The sequence below is a fragment of the Diadema antillarum genome, unplaced genomic scaffold (genome assembly GCF_040938485.1).
Source record: "Diadema antillarum isolate AM-2024a unplaced genomic scaffold, OU_Dant_1.0 seq00000696_RagTag, whole genome shotgun sequence".
In the NCBI taxonomy this organism is placed as follows: domain Eukaryota; kingdom Metazoa; phylum Echinodermata; class Echinoidea; order Diadematoida; family Diadematidae; genus Diadema; species Diadema antillarum.
The window spans coordinates 2,490,508-2,505,720 of NW_027271601.1; the positions used below are offsets into that span (position 1 = coordinate 2,490,508).

General features: G+C 38.2%; 1 protein-coding gene across 2 annotated transcripts in view; it reads right to left on the bottom strand.

Annotated features, from left to right (window-relative positions):
- Positions 1-496: 496 nt before the first annotated feature.
- LOC139737612 (signal peptide peptidase-like 2B) overlaps positions 497-15,213 on the bottom strand; it is a 29,185-nt gene continuing 14,468 nt past the window's right edge. The window contains exons 9-14 of one of the 2 annotated variants that reach the window (XR_011711385.1): positions 14,679-14,753; positions 13,877-13,933; positions 12,816-12,912; positions 10,298-10,375; positions 9,416-9,650; positions 497-1,071 (exon numbers count right to left, since the gene is read on the bottom strand). Coding sequence is in view for 1 of the 2 variants with exons in the window: in XM_071648291.1 (XP_071504392.1) it covers positions 9,472-9,650; positions 10,298-10,375; positions 12,816-12,912; positions 13,877-13,933; positions 14,679-14,753 (486 nt within the window). In the remaining variant the exon portion in view is untranslated. Of the gene's footprint in view, positions 1,072-9,166; positions 9,651-10,297; positions 10,376-12,815; positions 12,913-13,876; positions 13,934-14,678; positions 14,754-15,213 lie in introns of those variants that run through there. The other variant, XM_071648291.1, reaches the window with a different exon arrangement.

Consider the following 15,213-nt stretch of genomic DNA (forward strand, 5'->3'; position numbering starts at 1 on the left):
TACACACACAGATGATAAATTTGTTACATCTACGACCTAGCACTGATTGGTCCTCAGTGTTGGTCCAATTTGTCAAAGGCATACATTGACTTCAAATGCGCAGTCAGGTGCTACCTGCATAATGACTAAATAAGAATTAGGTTCTACTATTGTAGTATTGTGTGGCTTTAACAAACTTATAGGCCTAGTATAAATTCAAATACATATAGTTCCATGTTTCAGAGCTAGATGGAACAGGGGGGGGGGGGGTGGAAGCAGAGAGAAGGGAAAGAATGCAGTTCAATCTGCAAGGAAAATACTCAATACTCTCATTTCAGTTTAAAACCAAAGTCATTGTGTAGAGTAGCTAACCTCACACTAACACCCCATGGAGCAGCCTAAGCACCAAAATGCCTTTCAAATACACACTAAATCAGAATTATGATGACTGTTGTCATCAAAAGTGGGTGCATTTCATCAAGAGAACACAATTTGACAGGACACCTTTATACTGCTGCATTGACGGTGAACTCTCTAATCCACTTTACATGATAACATCAGCTCCACATATAAACAACACATAACCTCACTTCCTTAGGTAAATGAACACAAATGTGAGACAACAAAATGTCAGACGCCAATATATAAACAGTGGTTTGGTAAATTTGTACGTGAACTTTACTATGTGCATGAGGGATAGAAGTGCCGTGCATTAGACTGTTAAGTATCAAGATTATATTATATACAAATGCATACTGATAATCATATCCATATATATTCCAAGATTCGTAGGGGGCACTATGCTAAAAGAAGCACAACTCTTAGCCGACCCAAACTCTTGATGTTTGCCACACAAGGACAAAAAAAAAAAAAACAACCCAAAAACAAACAAACAAAAAACCTTTGTTAACCTTCTTTGCTTTTATCATCGGACTCCTTGTTGCCCACACACTGACTGCTTTGAGGGTCAACAGGATGAATCATTCGTTCAACTTCACTCGGTTCTCCTTCGTCTGTACGCGGCTGGGCTGTTTGACTTGAATCAACATTTGCTGAGGCTCTCGAGCTAGCTGGAGACCCCACACTTTCCTTCTGCACGGATAAAAAATACATCACGTGTCATCGGCTATGTGCAAATATCATGCACACTTTCATGCATGCATCTATCATGTTCTAGCAGCATGATGCTTGTTATGATATGCTTTCTAACTGTCTGGCAAAATCAAAGACCAGTCAAAGCATGATAGTGTTGCACATTCATCAATCCAAAACAAGTACACCTGAGGATCAATGGTCACAAACATCTGGGACTAAAATGAATACAGGTTAAGACCTTCAATTAAATACTCTGTTCAGATCTCTGCTTTATTTTTGCATTTCACACATTTCACACATATTCAAGCTGCATCTGTGGTTTTCTTCTGTATGTATGATATAACAAATACTCTGTGTGCATTATTATTAATTTTTCAATCACCTTTACTGTAAAGATACCTGGAACAACAACAAACTTTAATTTAAGTCAGTACTGGTAGACACTTTATACGTAATACCTAATGGGCCACATTTTATTCACATTATTTCACAAAATGGGATTAGTACATAAACAATTGTGTTATTCTATTTTAATTATGATCAGTAAAGGAATTATTCTTTTCATTACATATTCAAAAGAAAAGGGAAAGTCTAGAAATGAAAATCAAACAATATTGCAAAAACACACAAAACAAACAAATCAAGAGCTTATAATGGCTGTACACTGCAAGACATACAAACAAGTAATGCGACTGAGAGACGGTTAGAAATGAATGAATATCAGATGATAAGATAATGAGAAATGCCACACTTTTACGCTTATCAAGATTCCATGCAATAGATCGTCATACCAAAACATACATTCACAGTGCACATTTCAACTTGCGATGCTTACAAGAGTGCTACATACATGTAGGTACAGGAAGTCACCAGGTTTAATGGCCTGGATCATACATGTACATGCAATGGCCCCAGGGGCATGTAGTGTGGCTAAAACATACAAGGGGAATGGATTCATGTCATGCTGAACTTTTCAGTAGTTACAGTACTCCACATAGCCTGAGAGACTGTGCTCTAACTTGTTTTTGGCAACAGGATGACATCAATGGACTTAATAGGTGGTATTTATGACCTTGATGTTCCTTTCAGCTGTATTTTGCAGACTGGGGCCGGTAAATCAACATGCTTGGAGCACCCTGTGAAGTCAGGATTTGTGAAAATGTCTCGCTGGGATTTGTACAAAACACCAGGAAATGTACCAATGTCTCGCTAGGAAATGTACAAATCCCGAAAGTTGCATAAACGGGAAATGTGCAAACATCTCGCTGGGAAATGTACAAATGTTAAATTTTGCTAAGAAATGTACAAGTCATGTACAGTTGTACTTCAATGGTATTATGTACTAATGGTATATAGATGAACTAAATGTCTAACAAAACTGCTCATGAACCTTTACCACTTGGCAGCTGGAATCTTTATGGTGATATGACTTTTATTTGTTTAAATGAGCCTCCATCCTCACCCAAGAAAGGGGGTGGGGGTGGGGGACCTCAAGTCTCACAGTTTTCACATTTTCAGCATCTTCTTGAAAAAAATCTATGAAGATTTTTACCAAACATGAGGGGGAAGGCGGGGGATTTTCCACATTTTCAGCATCTTTGAACAAAAATCTATAACGGATAACCAAACATGGAAGGTAGCATCCCCACGATAACAAGGAAAAGTAGAAATTACGCGGTGCATAATATATGTCCCCGCCGGAAGTAGCATTTAGTAGCAAAATGTACAATATAGGTAAAAAATCAAGGTCAAAGGTCAAAGAAGTCAAAGGTCAAAATTCTGTGTAGAAGTTTTGAAGCCCTCACCTAGTGCCATCACATAAAGGAAACAGAATCGAAATCGGGTTAGAAATGGCGAAGGAGTAGCATTTTGTAGCCAATGTACAATATAGGTAAAAAATCAAGGTCAGAGGTCAAAGAAGTCAAAGGTCAAAATTCTGTGTAGAAGTTTTGAAGCCCTCACCTAGTGCCATCACATAAAGCAAACGGAAGTGAAATCGGGTTAGAAATGGCGAAGGAGTAGCATTTTGTAGCAAAATGTACAATACAGGTCAAAAATCAAGGTCAAAGGTCAAAGAAGTCAAAGGTCAAAATTCTGTGTAGAAGTTTTGAAGCCCTCACCTAGTGCTATCACATAAAGCAAACGGAATCGAAATCGGGTTAGAAATGGCGAAGGAGTAGCATTTTGTAGCAAAATGTACAATATAGGTAAAAAAATCAAGGTCAAAGGTCAAAATTCTGTGTAGAAGTTTTGAAGCCCTCACCTAGTGCCATCACATAAAGCAAACGGAATCGAAATCGGGTTAGAAATGGCGAAGGAGTAGCATTTTGTAGCAAAATGTACAATACAGGTCAAAAATCGAGGTCAAAGGTCAAAGAAGTCAAAGGTCAAAATTCTGTGTAGAAGTTTTGAAGCCCTCACCTAGTGCCATCACATAAAGCAAACGGAATCGAAATCGGGTTAGAAATGGCGAAGGAGTAGCATTTTGTAGCAAAATGTACAATATAGGTCAAAAAATCCAAGGTCAAAGGTCAAAGAAGTCAATGGTCAAAATTCTGTGTACAAGTTTTGAAGCCCTCACCTAGAGCCATCACATAAAGTAAACGGAATCGAAATCGGGTTAGAAATGGCGAAGGAGTAGCATTTTGTAGCAAAATGTACAATATAGGTCAAAGGTCAAGGTCAAAGGTCACGACTGAAATTCTGTGTAGAAGTTTCAAAGCTCCCATGTAGTGCTATCATATAAAGCAAACAGAATCAAAATTAGCTCATAAATGACAGAGAAGTAGCAAATTGAAGATTTTGATCACACACGGACGCACACACGGACGCACACACGTACGACCTTACGGTGATATACTTGTGTGTCTACCCCTTTGTTCTCCCTTTTGTTACAATAGACAAACAAGCAAAAATTTTAGCCACACGAGCCTGATGGAATAAAGGCCATCTATTGTGCACTATTGTTCTCCTAGCCACACAAGCATACTCTGGTTAGCACGGACACACGGACGGACGGACGGACGGACACACGGACACACACACATACGGAGCCCGTTTCATAGTCCCCTGCTCGAACTCGTTTGGCGGGGACAATAAAATCCCACTTTGTATGAAGGGGCAACAAGTCCAGGGGATGGAGGGGTGGAGTTTGGGGAGACAAAGGCCCATATTAAGAGATTGTTAAAAAAAAACAAAAAAAAAACTCATCTTGACCCAAAAGTGATATGGATAATACGGTGCTTTATTAGTAAGTACATTTAAGTACATCAAAAGTACAATGTACATAATATGATGATGGAAAATCTGAGTTGATCATGTTTGGCTCAAAACAGCAGCTTGCGAAGTTCAAAACTCCCAGTCTTCATACTGGGACAGTATCAATTCGCCCTGTATTGAAACAAGGTTTGTGATCTTGGAGTAATCTTTAACTCCAATATGAAAATGGACTTGCAAGTGACAAACACTGTGAGACTTGCATTTCACAGCCTCCACAATCTTTGTGCTATATGCAAGTATCTGACTCCTAAGTCTGCCGAGCAGCTGGTGCATGCATTCATCACATCCCGCATAGACTGCTGCAACACTCTTCTGTATGACCTCCCCAAGTGTCAAGTGCAAAAGCTCCAACGTGTTCAAAATGCTGCTACCCGTCTGGTGACATATTCGAGGAGATCAACTCACATCACACCAGTCCTCCAACAACTCCATTGGCTTCCTGTCAAACAACGGCTCACCTACAAGGTCCTCCCCATCATATACCTGGCTTTGAAGTTCTCTTCACACAATACATCTCATCTCTGCTCAGCCTCCATAACCATCTCAATCTGGATTGCGCTCCTCTAAAGCCTCTAGTCATCTCACCCCAAAACTAGAAGATCATGGGGAGATAGAGAATTTATGTCAGCAGCTCCCCGCTTATGGGGCAGACTCCTGGACTCCATGAAGGATTGTGACACTGTCAATGACTTCAAGGGAAAGCTAAAATTACACATTTGGTCCACTTTTCTTTGAGGAGGAACATGCTTGAAGCTGTAGGAACTTAGATATGTAATACACTGTTGGACTGTGTGTTTGGTTATAAACATTAATTGTGAGCGCCTTGAGCACCTTTGAGTGGATACGTTTTGCATTATAAATGTCTGTATTATTATTATTACTATTATTATTACTATTATCATTATTATTATTATTATTATTATTATTATTATTATCATCATTATTATTATTACTATTATTATTATTATAATTATTATTACTACTACTATTATCATTATCATTATTATTATCATTATCATTATTGTTATTATTATTATCATTATTATTATTATTATTATTATTATTATTATTATTATTATTATTATTATTATTATTATTATTATTATTATTATCATTATTATTGTTATTATCATTATTATTATCATCTTAAACTGAAGAGCAAGTTTTCCATATTTCAGAAGTTGTCTGAAAGATACTATCTCAGCGTTCAACTCATCGGCACATGAATGTGAGATTTACGAACAAGACACCGAATATACCCATAACAGCAAAATGCATGATGGACAGGAACCTGGTTGACCTTCTCAAAATGAAAACCACAGCTACATACAAGAAAAGGCATTACAGATACAATTGTATGTACTGACAGCAATTGACGTCTTCAAAGATACAATCCGACCTCATTTCTAAAAGACATGGTGTAAATTGGGCATGTGAACTTCCCGACTATGCTTTCCCGAATACTTTCTTTGACCGACACCATGATAATTCAAGCCTTAAAAAAACGAGTGTAACAAATGACATGCAAGAATAGCGCAGGAAAGTGAACCTCATCAGAAAACAGGCTTCTGTCTCAACAAAGCATGAAAATAAAAGATTGAGATTACTCCAGCGAAGAAGTCACGTTTGAGAGTGATGAACAGAATGTCAATCTTGCCAGGCTGAATTACTGAAAGGAAGTTACAGAAACACAAATGTAAGGTTGCTATTACACATCAGTGTATGAATACGAAGGCTGAATAATGGTTTCCTTTGGTGGACATACCTGCTGACACTTTATCCAATCAACACAGACGTGAATGGGTCACCTTTCCAAGCGGCCAATACCTTAAGATGTTATCATATCGGGCTACCTGTAACTCAGACATTGCAGATTGAACAGCTATGCAAAGACTCAGGACTCTGTACATTTAAATCCAAAGGAAGATGGCAATTGCCAATTTGGTGCCATATCTGATCAGTTACAATTCGACAATGGGAATCTTTTTCTCTCCCAAGAGAAGTGGATCGATACCTGGTAACCAACTTATACCTTGAGAACGGAAGAGAACAGTTGGCATTTCTTACAGAAATACCGGAGGATTACCTTTCTTGTATGTTGCACAATGGAAGTTATGGAGACAATCTCACTTTATAAATGATTTAAGATATCTACAACATCCAGGTATTGGTCATTAGAAATTAATGATGACGATATTTTCACTTTTGATTTGCCATACACTGTGTTACGACACTTATCAGAAGGCAACGAAAAGCACTACTTGTCACTAACACGCAATCGAGAGCAGGTACTCGGAATCATCCAAAACAGTGCTCATATCGTTTTTGAAGGTGACATCAGTGATAACTTTGTAGGTGATACATTAAACGATGATGGCTTAGACGAAGGAGTGAATGAATAAAGCTCAGACAAGGGAGAAGACAATAATGACTCAGTCGACGAAAGAGTGAACGATGATGACTTAGACGACAGCGTGCATGTTAACGACCTAGACAAGGAGGGCATGATGATGGCCTGGACGACAGAGTGCACGCTGATGGCCTGGCAAAGGAGTGAACGATGATGGCTGAGACAATGGAGTAAACAATGGTGGCTAAGACGACAGAGTGCACGATGATGGCCTAGGCGAATGAGTAAATGATGACGGCTCAGCGCAACGAAGGAGTGAACGATAATGGCTTACACGACGGAGTGACCAATCATCAAACATGAAATTTCAGTATTTAATGTCTTAATAGCTCTAATATAGCTCTATCTTTTTGGGTTCTCCAGAAAAATCCAGAGATTAGGACTCTGAGGCTTCAAGTTCCCCCTTTTTTTTTGGGGGGGGGGGGGGAGAGAGAGGTGGTATTTAAACAGATTCATACTCAAGATCATATCACCATAAAGATGCTATCTGCCAAGTTTGGTGAAAATGTGTCATAGATTTTTCAAGAAGATGCTGAAAATGTGGAAAATTCCCCTCCTCCTCCCCCCAAATCTAGAGTTTAAGGAAGCTGAAGCCTCAACTCTCCCACCCCCCCCCCCCTCCCCTTTGGTGGTGGTGGGGGGGGGGGGGATATATCACTATAAAGAAGCTATCTGCCAAGTTTGGTGAAAATCTGTAGTGGGGTTTACAAGAAAATGAAAACGGTAAAGGTTCATGAGCAGTTTTGTTAGACATCGAGTTCATCTACACATATAAACCATCAGTACGTAATACCACTGAAGTGCTTGATTTGTACATTTCCCGGCAAAATTGAAAATTTGTATATTTCCCAGCGAGACATTTGTACATTTCCCATTGATGCAATTTTTTAGATTCATACATTTCTCGTTGATGCAATTTTTAAAGATTTGCACATTTCCAATCAACACGTTTGTACATTTCCCAGCGAGACATTTGTACATTTCCCATTGATGCAATTTTTTAGATTTGTACATTTCTCGTTGATGCAAATTTCAAAGATTTGCACATTTCCAATCAAGACGTTTGTACATTTCGCAGCATTTGTACAAATCCCGGTGAGACATTTGTACAAATCCCAGCTCTACACACCCTGCCATGACAACTCAAGTGAATAAACACAAGACATCAAGGCACACTATACACCAGAGCTTTTGAGCTGACACAATGTTGTCTGACAGGATGTGATGTTAAAAGGTTTTTGCACATACTGAACATGCATTCAAGTGAATTGAAAAGCATACTGGCTAACTGACATGCAACAAGCTTGACTGTATCTTTGATTCAAGCATGCCACACTTGTAAATGTCCATAAATTCACCCCCCCCCCCAAAAAAAAAAAAGAACACTGCATTGTAACAGATGTAAATGGATCACTACTGTTTGCAATGATGAATTTACTCATTTACTCATGGGATGTTCATGTGACTTGCAAATAGGACTTTCTCCCCCCCCCCCCAAAAAAAAAAAAAAGAGAAAAAAAAAACCAATACGAAATATAGGAAGTCAAATGTGGTGGCTTGGTACGTATTCATGTTTATGGGATTAAAAAGGAATACTGAGTAGCTGAGATGGACTTCAATAGCTGTTTTTGGAAATGACTTGAACTTAGGTATTTGTGTAGTTTAAAGTACGTTTACTTCTACTTCCACACACAAACTTTGAATTTCTGATTAGTACTAATTGTGGACAGTGCTGAATTTGTGATAAAAATTCACAGCACATACACCTCCTTTGAAAGAACAAAAAAGGTATAGCAGTCATAGAATTACAAATGGTGTTTAGGAGTTTTGTCATGGTAGCACATGACATTGTGACAACACAGACTTAAGAAGCGCTCTTGCGGCAAAGCAGTTCAGAATGAAAAGTTACATCACACACCTTGCGATACCATATTCTACTAGGGCCTTTTCATATCTAAAGGTAGGTCTCAAATGAAAAATTTGACTGAGACACAAATAGAAATGCTTTTGTGACACCACTTTGCAATCTAAACACTTTGGCCCGAATTCACGAAGGTGGTACAATTGAAACCATGGTTTAAACTATGGACAAAAACCATGGAGCGCCAAGTGTCGCATGGAATATTTCGTTACGAAATCAGTCATTTCGTTGATGAAATTATTATTTTGTAACGAAATGACAACATTTTGTAACTAAATGGACATTTTGTCCACGAAATGATAATATCGTCAACGAAATGGACATTTTGTCGACGAAATGACCAATTTTGAAACGAAATATTCAGTGCGACACTTGGCGTTCCATGGTTTTTGTCCATGGTTTAAACCATGGTTTCATTTGTACCACCTTCATGAATTCGGGCCTTTAGGTGCAGAGCAAGTCTTTTGATGCCATTGAATTGACAAGTATGATGTGATATCACTTATGAAAATGAGAAGCCTCATTTGCGCCATCTTTAGGCTAATCTCACATCATTGGCTGTATTATTTGCAAGTGGCAGACGTAAAACATGAATTGCACAGCAAAGTTGACAGTATAGTGTGCGAGGGATAAGCCTTTACAAAGTGAAAGCATGAAAGTCACTGCAAAACAAGGACACCACCGAGACACACGGCTGACACAGAGGGCGCTATAAATCTTGTCGTTCTGACCTCTTCTCTTGAGCTCCTCCTTTCCTACACTCTACCGCCTTCCCCCCTATTGGCGTTCACAATATGTGATGGTTATTCACCGGTCCACCATTCCAGAGTTCGCTGACTTCTTTCCTGCATGTTCCCACGGCCAGAGTGGTCAGTACGGTGCACGGAACCAAGTAGAGGAGGGCTGGCTGACCGGTCTGCATGAGGGTCAGGGCGATGAAGGTCATGACAAGACCAACACCATATGCTGTGGCAAAGACAAAGAAGAGGAATGGCACAATTGATGTTTAAATGCAAGATGTTTAATGACCTAAGATTACTGTCCTTGGTGAGACTTTATTCTTTGAGTTTCCCTGTGAAGAAATATCTGCTTAATCAGCTGTGAAGGCCACTGCTCACAAAGATCAAATCATAATTTATTCAAATATAAAGCAATGCCTAATTCTATGCAATCAGAGTCATAACATTGCATATGCTTGCATGCTACTGCCTGTGTACTTCCTACGGTTCAAAGAATGGTAGCATTTGTCAATGTAATGAAATTGGTCTAAATTCTTAGATACAAAGACTGTATTGTCTGAAAACATTAAACACAGGTGGCTCTATTTCTATTGTCCCGGACACTATGAAGACAATGCATGTATGAGTAATGGGAAGAAAGATGCACCTAAATAGACACATACACACACACAGCATTCCTGCACAAGCATCTTGTGAAAGTGCATTACTGTATATCCTTTACACAATGTTACCATTTCCACTGTATTCTCATATCTTTTAAACAGAAAAAAAAAATGTACCAAGGACATACAAACAAGAGGAAAAATCAAGCAAAACCAACAAATTGAAAATAATGATTGCCACAGAAGTGAGTAAAAGATGATTGTTTCTTACCTATCACAGATGTGATAAAATAGATCCTTGAGGATTTGATCTTGAGATCATAGGTATGGCAGAAGCCAACCAGAAGACCTGATAAAGGGAAAAAACAAATGAAATGTGAAAAAATTGAGTGAGTACATAATAGAACTGAACACTTTTTCAATCAAAGACTCAAAATCAAATACATCTATAGATTTAAATACTTAGATTGATGTCAAATCTTTAAATCAAGTGCATGAGACCCGTCAGGGATGAATTCAAAAAATTTCATTTTCAGTTACACTATGTTCTGCAGAAAATCTTTGTAGAAAATTAAGAGAACTGAATGCAGGACCTTTCTGATCCTAACCGGTAGTTGCAGCAATATGATTGAATTGTAAAGGAAATCTGGTTTACCATTGTCTTACAATACATCTTTATCATACACTCTCAACTGCATTGCATAATGAGCTTTGATGTCCTATCATGTCAGGATCCATCAAATGTAGTGATGTGACTTTGTAACTAGATTACTGCATATATGCCATATGTAACCTTGCATCACAAAACCAACAAAAAGTCCCCAGACATGGATTTTAAGTTGAGAGTAGAATCTGAAAGAGTAGACTCTAAGTTTTAAAATGATGTATAACTCAGTACATTATGGAATTTCCTAACCTAAATAATAGAAAGAAAGTATACACTCTGATTAAGAGTATACTGAGAAAAGCTAAGTGAAGTTTAGGGTCTATTCAAGTGCCTAACCTGCTGCACGCAACACTGCACTCTGTGCAGTGAATGGGACAAAAGACAGGAAGTAAAATTCCAAAACAACTGCAATGAAGGGATTATCTGGGCATGCTCTATCAGCACACTCTATTCATGACTAATACCAGCTTTCAATGCAGTAGCTGGACTAGCAACATCTAAAGTTACTTGAAGTTCAGGGTGCCTAATCTTGCACAACACTGCGCTCTGTGCAGTGAACGGGACAAAAAACAGGAAGTAAAACTTCATAACAACCACAATGAAGGGGTTATCAGTTAAGCTTAACTTGGGCATGCTCCATTGGCACATTCTATTCATGACTAATACCAGCTTTCAATGCAGTAGCTACATCCTTTCAAAGTTACTAGTCTTAGGGTTGAAAGTGAAGAGTGTTTATTGAAAGGTTTTTTAAGAAATGAAAAGGAGCCTGTAAGACTTACCTCCATTATTTTACAAAAAGGTGCTTTAGAAAAACTGCAAAAAAAATAAAATTACCCATTTTCCCATTTGTTTTATGATCCAACACTTAAAAAAATAATCTAGAAGAATTACTCTTTCAGAAAATACAAAAAAACTTAAGATCGACTAGAGTAACTGCGGCAGTAAGCGGCCGTGCAGCCGTTCGCGGCAGGTACAACATACACGGTAATATACCGCTAAACACAGCATTGCACTGTTACATGCACACTACACATATACTAACACACTAGCAATCAACAAAAACCAACCGATAAAATGGGCACGATCTCTGACGAAAGTGAAATTTTCTCACCTAAATGACAACATATCGCATCCAAAATAAAATTTTCGGTACTTCTTAACATAACAATTAAGAAATAATGGTCCAAGAAACTTGATTTTTTGTCGTTTTCCCGATGCTCAGGGATTTTGAAAAAATATCCTCACATAAAATAGAACTTTCGCGAGCCGATGTGGGCCGCCATTTTTGTTCGGAAAGTGGATGTTACCATCGAAAAAATTCAGAAAAACACGAGAAAGACATCAACAACACCGCCAGAATTGCGATCTTGTTTGCGGCCAATGCATGTGCGCCCGCTATTTTCACGTGCTGTCGCAATGGGAATTGGCACTTACGCAATGTTCGCGAGACATGTGAAGGCCTTCAGCTCAAGATCGCGGAGCAAGCGCGTATTGCATAGGGATTGTACATCGTGCCGCAAGCAGAAATACTACGTCGCATATTGCCCTTATCGGCGAAAATTGTGCTGGGTTTTGCCCTGGTAAATCATGAAAACTGTGTTGGTTAATGGTAAATTTCTTTTATGAAAACAATTGCGTTGGTGAATAATCTTGTCTATGATATACAAAATGGTTGAAAATGATTTGCCTGATTTGTTTACAAGTTGGAAAAACCCTTAACAATGCTTAAACTGCTGCAAACGGGATATTTTACTCTAGGTTGAACCATTTCATCTATTTTGAGTCCTCACATAAGATTGGGGTGTGCGACTTTTGTTGGATTTGTGGTGCACAGTCACATCACTGCAAAGCAAGATATTTATATTTGCAAATTTCACGAGTCAGGTGCTATTCACAAATGCAATCACATGTATCCCAACAAGACTGTGACTCAGTGACTTGCAATCGCATATTTCTTTGCTCATTACTGTACTCCACAAGAGCAAATTTAACCACTCACGAAATTGTCCTTATGTCCCGATTTGTGAAAAAAAACATGGGGGGGAAAAAAAACTAGATATGTGGCCTATACAGTAATGCTAAACTGTGGAGAGGTAGGGCAAAACAGTGTGAGACGTCCTACCTGGTACAAGTATGTCTCCAAAGCCAAGCATGGAGTAGATATTGCACACAGAGAATGCAGAGTGACAGAAACGTGGCACTGTCAGGAGGACAGGAATCTAGAAGGATAGAAAAAGAACTCTTTATGACTTCAAAGACTCTTATCTCAACCATTATCAATTTCTACTCTGAATTTTGCATGAAAAATTGCACAACCCTGATAATTCTATGGTACATTTAAACCTGAATGCATGATTTCAACATTGCTTAGGGGATGCCTGCAGAGAAATATGAAAAATACTGCCTCTGGCACCCTTCGGGCGGAGGCATAAAAATAATGTGTTAAGTGCTTTCATGAGTGCTTCATTTTTATTCATTCTCTATTTGGATTTTAGCTTCACGCAGAGAATTCTATACCATCTATCTGCTGTTATGAAAGTAAGACATTTTCTGACATTTAGTTTTACTGTGACATACACTACAGCATGCCAGTGTAAAGCTCTATAGAATTATGCATTGTCTGAAGTAAGGCTAACACTGATTAACCACTTTTGCCCTTGAATGATTTAATCTAATGACTGATGACCATAGCATCTGATTATAATTTGGGAAAATGATAAGAACACTGACAAACAAGCAACCTTTGCTCTTAAAGGGATACTGGTAGTGTGTCCATGACATGGCAGCATAAATGTGTTGATATGCTGTGGAAAAAACACTTGATTCTGGCAAATAGAATTGTATTGTTAAACTTCTGAATAGGGAAACTCAAGTTGATTTCAATAAGTGCATTAGATGTATCTGTAGAGATCTGTTAATTGAACTGCACTTTGATTCCACTTTCATAACTAATTTCTCTACAGTGGTATATTTTAGAAGCTATTGATTTCAACAGTGGCTTATACTTTGAAATATTTTCATGTCATGCTGAATCTACAGAGAATTCTTGTGGCTCTTCGCATGGACTTCCACAAATGCCTCTCCTAGCTTAGAACTAATCAAATGAGAGAACCAATCAAATGCATACTGGTACTCAGTGAAGTGCCCCCAAATCAGGAGGCCAAAGAAAGATCATGCAATTACCTGTTCTGAAGACGCCTGACCACCAGTAGCTACTTTCACCATCACACTCTCTCCAGTCTATAAGTTAAAAGATGGAAATTTATTCATATCTAAAAGTCGTATGCTGCCAGGGCATTATTACATATTTGGGGAGGGGGGAAAAAGGATGCAGGGAGGCTTACAAGCTAACAAACCTTTCAAACTGAGATCACTATCTCAGACTATGTAGCACCTCTTAAATGCCGATTTAAAAACCGGCTAATTCAATGAATTTTCGTATTTCAAATCAATGTGCTCTGATAGACCATTGTCAATACATTGAATGTCAGATGAAACACAGTATGACTTGCGTTCTCCATAAATTCTTGTGAAATGATTAAAGTGAATTATTTTGGGCCTCGAAAACTGTTTAAAATCTGTGAACAGCATCACAACTGCTTAATCTGATGACTTGGTGACTTATGACATGTTTACATGTCCAGTGGGTATAATGATTCCTACTTTCCATCTGGTTCAGGGATGATAACCTTCAAATTGTCAAGGAGTTATTTAATACCATGGTGTATATATCACAAAAGTTTTTGTGCTGATGTTTGCCTTGATAATAGCTCTACATGCAGTCAGAAGTTTTGCACCGATGTAGGTGTGCTTTTAAATCTTCTTTCATCAGAATATTTACCATTTTCATACTCCCTTTATGAATAAATTCAAGCTCACATAATGAAATCCTTCCTGACACATACTTCTTATGTATAAATGTATAATCTCTTGTAACAAGAATCCTGGAAAACAGACACATTTTGCACAGTAAATGCTTTCTTACCTTTGTTAAATGAGGAGTTACAAACACAAAGAAGATGTCGTACACAAAAAGTAGAGAGAGCAGCAAAACACAGGTCTGTGTCAAGAATGAACGAAACAGCAAACATTAGTGAATTACAGATCAAATTTGATTAATGAATATATTCAGTATTTAAATGTACTCAACATCGAACGCTAGCTTGGCAGAGCATCAAATCACAATGAAATAACCATACATGGTATATCTTATTTAAGATTAAAAATAAGATTTTCTTATTCAAATATATTTCAGCCATATAATGAAAGTAAAATAGTTGTATAAAAGGAAGACGTAGATCATGGTCTATGAGCCATTGATACTTGCTCCGGCGACGATTGCTCTCACGCAATATCTGCACCCTGTTAAAGCTAAACATAAAACATGCCCACAAACACGACCCTAACTCTAATTCCAATCCTCACATTAAACTAAACCTAAAAAAATATCACAACCCTAACCCCAAGTCCTTGGAGAAAATAAGACAGGAGCATCTGTTGCAGGAGTACAGTACCAAATG